General features: G+C 48.0%; 1 protein-coding gene across 1 annotated transcript; it reads right to left on the reverse strand.

Annotated features, from left to right (window-relative positions):
* Window positions 1–559: 559 nt before the first annotated feature.
* Window positions 560–12895, reverse strand: PRPS1 (phosphoribosyl pyrophosphate synthetase 1). The gene is made up of 7 exons (XM_040571801.1): window positions 12566–12895; window positions 10136–10319; window positions 9694–9792; window positions 7792–7916; window positions 5874–6047; window positions 4991–5150; window positions 560–2632 (listed from the first exon to the last, which is right to left on the reverse strand). The coding sequence occupies exons 1-7, from the start codon at window positions 12685–12687 to the stop codon at window positions 2540–2542; spliced, it is 957 nt and encodes a 318-aa protein (XP_040427735.1). The 5' UTR covers window positions 12688–12895; the 3' UTR covers window positions 560–2539.
* Between the last annotated feature and the right edge of the window lie 312 nt (window positions 12896–13207).

Genomic DNA, 13207 nt, shown 5'->3' on the forward strand with positions numbered 1-13207 from the left:
GAAGCAATGGTTCAATGTAGGGCACGAAGACTGCTGTAAGGTCAAAGACCTTTCTCTAGAACTGACATCTCATCCTCTTAACTTCATTTATACTTTCTGGGTCTACAATACACAATAAGGATCACGGGTTAGGTAAACAAGTGCTTCTCATAACAATCCTGCTGCTTCAGCTCATTAGCTTTGTGCAAGACATTAAGCAATTCTTCATTCATGCTTGCTAAACTATTTAGGTTTTCCCCCACCTGAACACTGTGTGAACAGATCTGCTCAGATATATAATTGAACAGTACAAGAGAAACTGCACTACCACCTCAAACAATTACGTCTGTAAGATTAGACAGAGATAAAAGCCACCAGAAGTAGCTTGGTCCTAAGCATTTTATTCCATGCAATGCGAGCACAGGAGAGCTGAACCTCACAGTCGGCCCTGCTGTTAAACCAGATGACCTGCCAAGGTTCATTCCAAATCACACTGCTCCACGATCAAGGTTACAAGTGACCCAACTCAGAAGATGCACATCTCGGTAGGGTTCTTAGAAGCATTTATAGGCAGAGGCCGTGGTTTTTAAATAAAAGTTTAATTCCTTCATCAGGTCTTAAGTTTAAACACAAATGCTGCTGTAAATCCTCACACCGCTGCTCTGATGTCCTGGCTCTTGGCTCTCGGGGCATTGGCAGTGTGGCAGCAGGGGCTCCAAAGGAGGAGGCAGGAATCAGACTCTCAGTAGAGCTCAGTGCAGGATGCAAAGCAAAGAAGCAAGAGACACACACTTTCCAGACAAACACCAATTCTTATACAAAAGAAAAACCCTACACTGTAATACAAGTGTTAACATTGCCACAGGACAGGATATCTAGGAAGGGAGAGGGGAGAAGTCTTCATGAAAAGGCACAACTAAAGAAGTACTTCCCTAGATCTTAACATTTTTCAGTTAATCCCACTGACACCCCAGCCCCCAGCCTCTCAATGCCATGCTAGTTACCCTAGCAAGCTATTTCAAGTTCCTTCTGTTCCCTTTTTCCCTTCCCCGTCTCACAAAAAAAAAATCAGGAGTGCTTTATAAAAACCACAGCATAAAACAGCTTGGTCTGTAACACCGTAAGAGTCCAGGAGAGATTTAACAGTTTACTTTAAGATTGTCTGGTACAGCTACTACGCATTCAAGTTTTGGATGATACTTATTTTACATCCAAGAGCCTCAGCCAGCTCTAGTTTTGGTATTTCTCTTTCAGGCATTTTGCTGCCTGTCAGATTGGTTTCAGATCAGCAGTTTTCCCAGTACTGTGTATCACAAGCCTCTTCAACCCACTCCCGTAAGCACTCCACAGCATCAGAGCCACCCTGAGGGCTTCTTCAGGCCCTGTAGTCCTGCAGCCTCCCATTCTCCCAGGTTTAGGATCTTTTACAATGAGCAATGCATTCAAGGCAAGTAGTTAGCGACCAGGGCAAGCAGCCAGCACATCAGTAACTTGCGGGACAGCAGGGCTGCAGGCAATCAGAGCTTAAGACAGCTGAACACAAAGCTGTTGCCTCTTCGGTCACCCTAGCATCTAAGCAGGCACTTGCTAGACGCAACGCCAGGCTTCTGTGGGGTGAAGAGGCTGAGTTCACTGGTGTACTGGTAAAAAAGGATCAAGGTACATTTGCACAGCACATCAAAGTGCAGCTACAAAATACATGACAGCAGTCCTTTAGTCACAAGCAAGGCTAACGGGAACATGTGAAATTGAGGAACTGGTTTTAGTCTACCCTAAAAACTAAAGCCCACAACCACCAGGCATCCTCAACGTAAGAGGGAGGAGAACACCTGCCCAGGATGTACCTTCACCACTAAGGTAACACAGCAAGACAGCACTGCACACACCAAGCTCTCACCATTTTGCTGTGTAGCATGTTAAAGAACATCTCATTTCTTCAGCAATTAAGACGAATTCAAGTTTGCAAGCTACACTGACCTCCTTTCCTTTCAAAGGAGGAAGCTGTAGCAGAACCACCTTCCAGGTGCCCCCAGGGCTTCACCTAGGGTCAAGCTTGGCCAAGACACAAGCCTTCCTCGTCCCTCTTCAAGGGCTTCTGTCACGTGTAGAGTGGTAAGAGTCAAAGCAGTCTCTTGGGCTCTTGCTGTAGATCCAAACCAACATGTCCTAGGGAGATCTATTTCCCAAACAATTCAGGGTGTGCCTGGATCACCTAACCCTGCTCACAGACAAACCCTCTCCCTCTCCCACCCCCCCCCTCCAAAAATAATTGTGGCAGTTAGCCATGTGTCAGTCCTGCTCTCCACAGATCTGCAGTATTGAGTCAATGCTACTGATGAGCCCCAATGCACAGGGTTGCTGGTGGAGTTGGAGTGTTACCGAGATGAGCTTTCCCCCCCAGCCTCCCAGTGTTGGGGCCAGAGCCAGTAAGCCTGACTTAAGCAGGAGGAGCTGTGGAGAACTGCACTGGAACAAGCAGAGTCTTCTACTGAACTTTACAACAAGCTGAACAACTTTTGGTTTAAAAAAAAGCCATACAAGCAGCAGCTGGCATCTGTTGTTATAAAGGGACATGGCTGAATAGGTAGGAGACAGATTCCCCATTATGAGTCCTCCTGATGGCCTCCGCGAGGATCATCGAGATGTCAATCACCTGGAGGGGAAAAGAAAGACGTAGCAGGGTCACTGAGAAGACACATGAAGCCTGGGAGAGTAGCCAGTATGTCAGGAAGAACTTCAAAAGCGAACTCATTACCCTGAATCTGTAACGTGCCCAATGAAGACAAATTAGTTCTACACAGGATAGGGACTTATTCTGTATCACCCCAACAATATTCTACTGCAGGAAATACCTCACTGTTGATCTCCATCAAGATGACAGTCTATTGTCACCTTTCTTTGTGGAGACTCCCTAGAAACCTTTTACCCTAGTCCGTTTACCCTGGGACTATCTTATTCATTTTGTGTAGGTTGCAGAGGAGCTCAGGGAGTCTACAGCAAGATCAGACTGCTTCTCTTGAGTCATGAGGCTTTATCATCACTGCTAGAAGTTATTTTTCTTTTAAATCAGAGGTGAAGCTACTGTGCTCCAGTTCAATACCGGGTCACCATGCTGTCTGGCTCCACCTGGTGGGGTAAACCAGTTAACAGGAGGGAAAAAAAATCAAGTCTCAGTAAACTCAGTGAACTCTAGCTCTGAACCCCAGCACCAACACATTTCGCTATAACGCAGTCTCTCAGCAAGAAGCACCATAGTCACAGCGCATGAATTGAGTGAAACTGATATTTAAGTTTCTTTCTCCCGGATAGTTTGTCTCCTAAGTAGTAAGGAAAAAAACTTAAGAACTGCAAAAGCAGACAGAGCAGGGGACTTACAACTCCTATGCTTCTGTATTTCCCAACGCTGAACACGAGATGTTAGCATAAGAGTGAGGTGTAAGTAAGAGCCTGTAAAACGACTCCACTGCAATCTTTGGCTGCAGCTATTTACATACCGATCAGCAGTGGTGTATTTTGCCTATGTTAACTGTTAGCATGCAGGGAAGTCGAAGCATCAGGTATCTTTTAGATGTGTTCAGTTGCAGGAGCATCACCCAGAAGTTTGTGCTGACTGAGTGTAACCCAGTAAGTCTGCAATCAGCTTGTAATTTGCTTCCAAAACCAGTTTAAAATTCACTGCAGATTCAGCCAGTTGAGCTTTCTTTTCACCAGAACTCCAGGTACTGGGCAGCCTGCTACGCTTACAGCGCAGGACTGGCTGAGCATTAGCAGTTCCATTTGCTTTTCAGACTTGGTGATGAGCAGGACCTCCCAGAAATTCTCCAAATGCCTTTGTCCTATATATCTGCACTGTGAAGTCAACACTTAGGATGTCCTTGACTGTGCGTATGCTACAGCAGTACCTTAAGCTTCTGACAAACCTCTTAATGTCTGAATGCTCAGGTAAAGCTGCACCTCCCAGCTGCCTGGTAACACAGAAAATCCTCAAGTTGTACCTAGCCCAAGATCCACAGCCATTTTTATTTTTTTCTTCCAGGAAAGTTACCCCAGCTTCAGAAACAAAATGCCACAGTACTTTTCCTAAATAGAAAACCCAAGATACAAAACGAGCATCAAGAAATCAGCTGCTTGCTTTGATATGGATGGCAAAGTGCTTTTGTTTATCTTTGGCACATATCTGAACAATGTCCTGTGGAGCTGTCACCTGCTCTTAGTCAAACCAGCAGGACACAGACACAGACTGACTGTGCTCCCTCTTCAGGCCACTTAGTTATTACCACCAGACATCAGACAGTTTCCCCAGATCAGGCCTACTCCACAAAAGGTCTTGTCACAAAAGGGACATACAGATAAAGAGATCTGCTTAAAGGATTGCGCACAGGCTCAGAAGTACAAGACAATGTTTCAAGTAGTCACATCCTTTGAAATTATGCCTCCCTGCACTTGCTGTTATAAATTCAGTAGCTTCTCTGATCTTCCAAGGGCATCAGGAAAGGCAAGAACCACACTTCTCACAGAGCAGAAATCCTTCTGGATAGTTTTTTGAAGTTTTTGTGAGGAATAAGGCTTACACCCTCCTACTGTGAAGGGTCTCACCTAGGTTATCATTTCACAACTGAAGTCGGCATCATCACCAGCTCCTGAAATTCCTACCTACTGCTGCTTGAGTGCTGTGTGTCATTAGCATGTATCCGTACACTTTGGAGTGACAACTGCTTGCTTACATGATGGTCCCCCCTTCAATCAGTGATCTGAACTAGGTAAGACAAACACTGGAAAAAATGACAAACTTTTAAGACTACCTGGATAAGGAGGTGTATTTTATCAGTGTACCAGGTCTGCTGTTGTGCAGCAATTAGAACACGAGGACTGGTCAGCACTGCCACTGAAGCCATAGTTTGGTAATACTGCTGTGAACACTAGACAGTATTACAAGGTCTTCCCCACCAACAGGGGGACAGACAAGTGCTAGCATCCCCGAAGAGCGACAGAAGAGAAATGAGACGCTCACCTGGATTTTAGGGCACTGCTTCATCTTGTCCTCCTGGGGTATTGTGTTTGTGACTACAACCGCCTCAAAACAGGCGTTGTTGATCCGAGATATTGCCGGCCCAGAAAAGATACCATGAGTTAAGATGGCATAAACTTTGGTGGCTCCAGCTGACACAAGCCTATGGGGGGGGGGAGGGAAGAGAAAGATGAGATTTTTAATCAGTATCAAAATGACATTGGTGCAGGGCAAGGAGGAAAGGAGAGAATACCATATGCTTAGGGGACAGACCCTCCAGTCCATTATTGATTTGAGGAAAGAAAACAGTTTAACAAGTACCATAAAATCCAGCACAGGCAAACTATACATTCAAAAAACATTGTTATCAGTTCTGGGACATTTGGGCTAGATCATACTAATCCACCTTCTGTGAGTTCTGCCAACACAAGGCAGCAAATACTACAAAGCGTCGAATATGCTGGCTTTTCTAGTGTAGACAGCTGATGCCAAAGCTTGAAAAGCTTACTGCTAGTAGAAATTCAGACATATGATCTTAAGTTGATGATTGAGACAGCATTTAATCCCACCAAATATAGTCAGAGATGGTACATGACCTACTATTAAACATCACTAAGCTTACCCATCAAGAGCAATATCCACTAGCCATACCTTCAATATAAACTGTTTTCAAATTAAAAAATGGAGACTATTTATGGAGACCTTCTAGCTATTTATACAGTAAGAAGTTAAGCTAGACTTTTTATTTATCATGTATGAAATTAGATCAGTAATCAAGAAACGACGCTACCTTGTGAAACTCCACATGCAAATAACCTGATCAATTCATCAGTGATCACTAACAATAGGTTTTTGATTTAGGAAAGAATCAGCCAGCCTTACTCACTTGTCTGCAGCATGACAGATGGTGCCACACGTGTCTGCCATGTCATCTACCAGAATGGCCACTCTGTCCTTCACATCACCCACCAGCACCATGCGATCCACCTCATTGGCCTTCTTGCGCTCCTTGTGAATGAGGGCGAAGTCTACATTCAACCGATCTGCAATGGAGGTCACTCTGAAGAGAGAACAGTTCCCAAACCACACTTAACTCCACACGATAGCTTTAGTCAAATCTCTTCTAAAACCATTAAGCGCTAAGACTGCCATAAAAGAAGCTGTCAACACGTCTGCTAACTGGTCTCGAGCAGTTCATAGAAGACAACTCTGCCACCTTAGCTTCTCTTCAAGCACTTCCACTGAAATCTTTGATCTAATCTTTCCTGATAACAGCGCCTAGTAAAACAGTCTTCATCCTGACCACTGCAAATTAATTTGCATCTAAAGCTCAAAGCAAACCTTAACTAGCAAGTTTGGCAAACCTCAAGCAACCAGAATGCTTGGGAACTTGTCGTCTTTATAAAACTGCACTGGAACGGCTTAAGCTGTGTTATGACAGCGATCTGCTTGCACTCATAAGCACTCAGTTGTCGTGGGGCCAAATGCATACAGGCAGTAGCGCAAGGGCAGTGGCAGGAGTGCACATCCAAGAAATGCAAGTCCACCACCACACATTTACTTTTGTTGAAGAGACCACGAAAAAACCTTCCAGGAGGGACCCAAACTTTATATATTGATACTGATGAATAGCAAAGAGTTTAAAAGCATTAACAGTAAGGAGCAAAATGCACCTGCCCCTGAGAGATTCTATACTTATAATGAGCAGGTTCCCATCCTCAGCAGATAGACTCATTGTCCTGGTAGTCCTGTGCAAGACGGTTAAACTGAACTCTTTACTAAGGTATTCAGTTCTGCAGCACCTCCATAAAATACCACACCACCTAAGATCAACGCATTTCAGCTTAAGGGGCTTTTGAAGAAGTCTAGGAGGCAGATTGTAGCTGGCTGACTTGGCATTCCACATACTGCATTACGCAACAAGTAGTTGCACAGACAAGAGGTCGTGTCTAATACACGGACCACAACAAAGCTACCGGAAGGCATGCACTGCTCTACAGCGGTAGTATTGCTTGGCTGTGACAGGTAACTTAAATCACTCCACGGTATGTGAATCAGGTCAGCGCACCACCATTTTGGTGTAACAGTACCCTGGATTAAAGGACACATCTGCTTCCCTTTGCTGTCTGCTCACATGACGCCATTACACAGAAGCATCAAGAATCAGGCCAATTTCTCCTAATAAGCACCTGACAGCATTCCAAATTGCCCACAAAATGGCGTGTTCATCTGCGTGAAGATGGTAGATTACCAGACTATCAAAGCAGAAGTGTGCTGTAACATACGCTGCTGCTCTTCAGAAAGTAACCATCTATTATCTTTGCTCTCAGGAAGAGGAAGAGCAGCAGCAGGCTGAAGTCACAGCAAGCAATTCAAATTAAGAGCAATAAAGCACGAAAATGCCTCAGTAGACTAAGCTTAACACTGCAGAGAACAGCCTAGATCAAAAGGCATCATTAACCAGCAGGGGTAACCTCATCTTCGCATAGGCATATGAGCTACATGATTCCCTCCCTTTAACTTGCACAATTCCCCTTCTACTAAGAATAGTTTCAGTCCAAGGGATGTTGTCACTGCCCAATTCCTACCTATGCACATGTGAGTCCAGAAGCTATTCAATTCGCCACATAGCCCAAGAAACCTTCTAAACATTCCCCAGGAAGAGTATTTGACCTCTCTTCCCTAGCTGTGGCAGACTGGCAGAAGGGAGACACGTGCCTTGAGAACAAGGCCCCAGCTAGTTCCAAGCGCCCTCAGGAATTGCAGTAGATACAGAACCATCTCAGCTTGCTCCGACAGCTTACCTCTTGGCTCCACCAGCATCCGGCGAAACGATGGTGCAGTTCTTCCACTCTGCGATGTTCTCTTTGATCCATTTCAGCACAGCAGGCTCAGCGTACAAGTTATCAACAGGGATATCAAAAAAACCCTGCAAGAAAGACGACAGGAACAGATGCAGCTGAAGGTCGCATCTCAAAAACAGTTGGAAGACGACTTCTATATAATCAGACGCAGCCACCGCCTTCCCACAGCACTTCCAGCTTCCCTTTCTACCTCCTTTATGGAATAGCAGGAGCCTTTGGGATACACGGTAGAGTAATGTAACCCTGGAGCCAGTTTAGCAGCATACCTAGCCCTTTACATCTGACAATTTTACAACATGGAACTAGTTCTATCCTAAGTGGTATAGAAAACCAACAAACACTTGTTTCCAGAGCAGCTAGCTGCCTGTTTACAAAGTCAATCTCTAAAGCTTGTTACCTACACCATTTGTATCTACAGTAAACCTATGAAAAAACCTTGAGTAACATCTGTTTTTAAACTACTGCAGCTGGTTACACAACTCCACACTGGCCCAGCAGACTCCTCCAGGTAAACCTCAAAGGTCACTACAAACCAGTAAGTTAATCCTGGACAGGGAGCAATGGGCAGGAGTGGGGAGGAGTGCCTAGCAAAACAGGCCTTACGTGCAAGGTGCAGGGCTAGCAGATCCTTCCTACCATCATTCCTTCGGGGTGCAGCAACCCAGCTGGACACTGATCTACACAAAATCAGCAATGGTGAGGTTCGGGTAAATAACTGACGGCGAACCCTGTGGCACACGTCACAGCTCCAAGCCTCTTAGGGAAGAGAAATACCACCCTGCGCTCTGCTCTTCTACTTCATGAAGTTTCAAAAACTCTCAGCTGTACTCTCATAGATATTTCCGTCTCAGACAAAGCATTTCTGGGCAAATTATACCAGAATGATTTATACTGAAGTATGAAGGGCTGCATTTTCAACTCTTAAAATGACAGCAAGCCCACCTACTTCACCAGGCAGCTGACATCTGACCTCTCCGGATTCAAAACATTTGTGGCAACACAATAGGTATCAGGTATCCTCCCCTTTGCCACATCCATCCCAGCTGCAATGATTTTGGTTTCCTTGTCTCAGAGAGCTCACTCACAGTAGAGAGACAAGACTACCAATTTAGCAGCTTGCTGTCCTTCCTCAGCTTGGTGTATCTCTTGCTGTGTCAGAGCAAGACCTGGTCAAGGTTTCAGCTGCCCAGTGGCACTACTTGGTTCACTAATCCAGCAAAACCCACGAATAACTTTCAGTTCACTGGCAGCCTGGAAGAGGACTAAAGCCAACATAAGAGGAAATGTGGAAGTGAATGGGTACAAGCAGAGTCGCCCAGCTAACCAGCAGCAAACCATCGGATCACTGTCCTGGTCACAAGCAGCTGGGTCAGCTCACCCGGAGGGTCACTGAGCTCAGGGCAGCAGTACTGCCACTCACTGACAGTAACGCTCATGTCTCCCTGACAACTAAGCATAAGAAAGCAATGCTCATGAACCGCTGTTCAAGAACACTCTGGATAAACCCTTCTCCATCTCAAATCCTTCAAAGGACCAGTTAAGAAAGAGTACACGGTGTCACTGTATGGCGACAAAGCTGCACGGATCATTTACCTACCCAACATTCATTTACACAGGGCTCATTATGCCTAGTCTGATTAGGAACAGCTATAATTTTATTTACAGACGAACCTGTTGCTCACCTCCCTGTACCCTAACCGACCCTACAAGTCCCTTCCAGTCCTGCGTTCCCAGGTCCTGATTGCTGTTGCAGCTAAAAAACGCGGATCACTAGAAAGCCTGCGAGGCAGCAAGCAGGCTCAGATGGGCACAGGTAAGTACTTCCCTGGTTTCAGCTCCTACCTGAATCTGAGATGCGTGCAGGTCCATGGTGATTATGTGATCTGCACCTGCCACAGACAGCATGTTTGCAACCAGCTTGGCAGAGATCGGAGCTCGGCTCTAGCATGGGGAAAAAAAACTGTATTTAAGACAAGTTCAACTCCTTCATCAAGATGTCAGTCTTCCACCTCTAGGCAATGATTCACAAGCAGTTACTCAAAGAAGTACTCATTAACATTGCACCTTCTCATCAGCTGGTGATTACAGGTCGGTATCTTTTCAAGCAGAACTACATCTTTATGAAAAGATGAATTTGCAGTCCGAAGCCCTTAGGTTTAAGTAAGCTAAAGTAACTTTTATCTGTTCTTCTACATATTCAACTTTGTTTAAACCTTGCCAGGCAGTCAGGATTTTCAACGCATACATACATCTCCCCAGCAGAAACCTTTATCTAATCCCTTACCTTGTCCTTTTTGTCCTGCCGAGCATAAGGGAAGCAGGGTATGACAGCTGTGACTCTGCTGGCTGAGGCAATCTTACAGGCATTTATCATGATAAGAAGCTCCATCAGATTGTCATTGATTTCACCACAGCCACTCTGCACAATGTAGACGTCCTCCCCGCGTACACTCTCGCCTATTTCCACACTGGAGACAGATGGGGAAAGAAGAATCCAAATACAAATTAAAACCAGCCATCACACGAGTCTGCAGAGCGACCGAGGGGCTGCATTCCCAAGGGCCTGTGGGTGACAATGCACTATCATCAAGGGTGTCCAGCACGAACGCTGCTGCTTATTTGCTCAGTGGCCATTCCACATCACTCACTGCTCAAATTTAATGGTTCAATAAGGCTAAAAGCGCTCAGCCTGTACTTTCAAGCTCAGCACAAGCTGAGCGTGTAAACACCCTCAAACAGTCCTTGTCCCTCCGAATCACCGAAGTACAACCAGCTCTGTTCAAAGCAGCAGCGCATAAAGGAAGCAGGGATGACGGCCAGTCAGCAGAGAAAGCCGAGCCAAGCTTCTAACAGCAGCTATGCTGCAGCAGATTATTAGATTTAGAGTCATAACAGCTATTCACTGGCTTGAACAGAGAAGCCCTCAAGCTTTTCACTTTGGAAAGGCTTTTGGGGTTAATTTCCTCCTGGATGTAATGCACACTAATCCCAGCTGATGAAGGGACTGAATACAAGCCAAAGGTCCTGTTTGCCAGCAGCAAACTGCCAGCTCCAGCGCCTGTATCGAGACACCTGCGCCAAAGGCAGAGTTGGAAAGCAAGCGGCAGTCTCAGGTCTGAGGCTTCCTACAGAGAAATGCTGTATAAGGCCTTTTGTAGGAACAGATTAACTACCAAGCGCTGCGACACTGGAGTTCAGAGAAGCCTAGCACGGATCTGGAAGGAACCAGGAGGCACACTAGGGAAGACAAAGTCCTTGCACAGTTCCTTCTCGTGCTGGAGATGCTGACCCATCCTGCAGCTCGCTGCCACATCAGACTACGAGCAAGCGGGCAGATGATTGCCCAACACACTCCTCATGGCTTCAATTTTACAGCACCTTAGGGTAGAACTTTAGTTTTATTTTATTCTCTCATCTCCCCTTCTTCAACATGGTTTTGTTGACCACAGGCCATTTAGGGTCTTGCTGCTCCATTTCCACCAGCACACTGCTAATTCAAAGTAATTTTGCCATTTTTATTGCACTGACTTGCAGCATGCACCAGTCTCTCATGAAGCATTTCAGCCAGCAGGAGAACTTCCCCCAGGTGAGTGCCTGAATTAGCAGCTAGCACACAAGTCAGCTCCCACTGTACTTAGAGCACCTAATATCAGAGCTGGTTAAAGACATTTAGTGTTCAAAATTATCACTGAACCGTTCTGATAAAATACTCTTTTCTCAGGCAATATGTTGCCAGGAGTTTTTTAAGGTAAGTACGATATCTATCAGACCTTTAGAAGCCACATTAGCTGATTACACAAAAACCTGCTGGCTGGTCACCTGGAATAGCTTAGCTATGGGCAGTTAATAAAAAGCAATGAGAGGTGCAACTGCACCTGCTGTACATCATAAACAGACTCTTTTTACAACTCTTTGCACTGCCTTTTAAGTTTGTGGTTACATTCAATACCCATGCAACGGAAACACAACATTCTGCCTCGTGTCTCTACAGATTGTCCTGGAAAAAAAATATATTGGCTGCAAAGGGAAGGAGAGCGTTAGAGCAAGCATTGAGGGCTGTTTGTGTTATACTGCGTGTAGCGTTCACATGCTAATCGTACTTTTCCACACGAAGATTTAATAGCTTGGTGTTCTTTTTTGCCTCTCCCTTCTAATTTCAGGTAGGATTTTGGTAGCGAAAGGCAGAGATGAAGCGAGACGCTCGGTTCCCCAGCTCGGGCAGGGCCACGCGCACGGCCTGTCATGTGCTGATGCTGGCTGCAGATCTCTCCCGCATCCCGCACCGGTTCCCTGCAGGCCCTGATGCCCTCTGGGGAGCCGGGCGACACCAAACGCCCCGGAGCCCGGCAGGGCCGTGCCTCAGGACACCGACCCCAAACCATGCACGGAAGGGACACCCCCAGACCGGGGGACCCACCACCGGGGGGGGAGCCGCAGCTGAAGGGCGCCCACCGGAGCCCCCCTCGAAGCCCAGCCCCGGGGGCCGCGGTGCTCTGGAGGCCCCTGCCCGGCGGCTTGGGGCAGGAGGCGGCGGGGGCCGCCCGTGCTCGGCCCCCCCGGGCCGGGCCTGCCCTGCCCGCGGGGCCCCGCCGCCCACCGCTCGCCCCGTACTACAAGTCCCAGCAGCCCCCGCGCGGCGGCTGTGCGAGGCCCCAACGCGGCGTCGCCCGCGCGGGCCGCCGGGACGTGTAGTCCGCCCCCGCCCCCGCCTCACCATGTCTCCTGGTTGCTGAACTTCTTGGTGACCACCTTGCCCAGCTCCAGGCCCAGGCGGTCGGCGATCTTCTGCGACAGGTCCTGGTGCGAGCTCCCGCTGAAGATTTTGATGTTGGGCATGGCGGCGGCGGCGGCGGCTGCGGGGACGCTGCCCTTCTCCTTCTCCTCCACCTCCCTCCCCTCCTCCTCCTGCGCCCCGCTCCGCCTCGCACCGCGGCCCGCTGCGGCGCGGGGATCCACCCGCCTGCTGCCCGGGGACGCGGCACACGGAGCGCAAGCCACGCCGGCCGTGGCTATTCCGCCATCTTACCCCTTCCCGCCAGCCGCGCGGGCCTTTTATAGACTCCCCGCCCACCCGGCCCCGCCCTAACGCGATTCCCATTGGTTGCGCGGGAGCAGAGGGAGGGCCCCCCTGCCGGCGCACCAATGCCGTGAAGGGCGCGGTGGGCGTGGCTTGGCGCCCCCCGCCGCACGCATAAACAGCGGCGGAGGGGGGAGGAGGGCGGCGCGCGCGTGTGCTCCTCCAGGGGGCGGGGCGAACGGCGGGAGGAGCGCGTGCGATTGGTCGCCGCCCGCCCGCCCGTTCGCCGATTGGTCAGAGCGGCCGCGGCAGCATCCGGAGCGGGCCGACGGCTCTGCC

Source organism: Cygnus olor, chromosome 13 (assembly GCF_009769625.2).
Source record: "Cygnus olor isolate bCygOlo1 chromosome 13, bCygOlo1.pri.v2, whole genome shotgun sequence".
Lineage (NCBI taxonomy): Eukaryota > Metazoa > Chordata > Aves > Anseriformes > Anatidae > Cygnus > Cygnus olor.

Bases quoted from the DNA above. Each gene is read 5' to 3' on its own strand.
- PRPS1 (XM_040571801.1), bottom strand. From the start codon at position 12,687: ATGCCCAACATCAAAATCTTCAGCGGGAGCTCGCACCAGGACCTGTCG. The intron at 9,793-10,135 runs GTAAGGGATTAG...TCCCCATGCTAG, and splicing joins GGCAGGACAAAAAGGACAAG to AGCCGAGCTCCGATCTCTGC. The intron at 7,917-9,693 runs GTAGGAGCTGAA...TCTTTCTTGCAG, and splicing joins TGCACGCATCTCAGATTCAG to GGTTTTTTTGATATCCCTGT.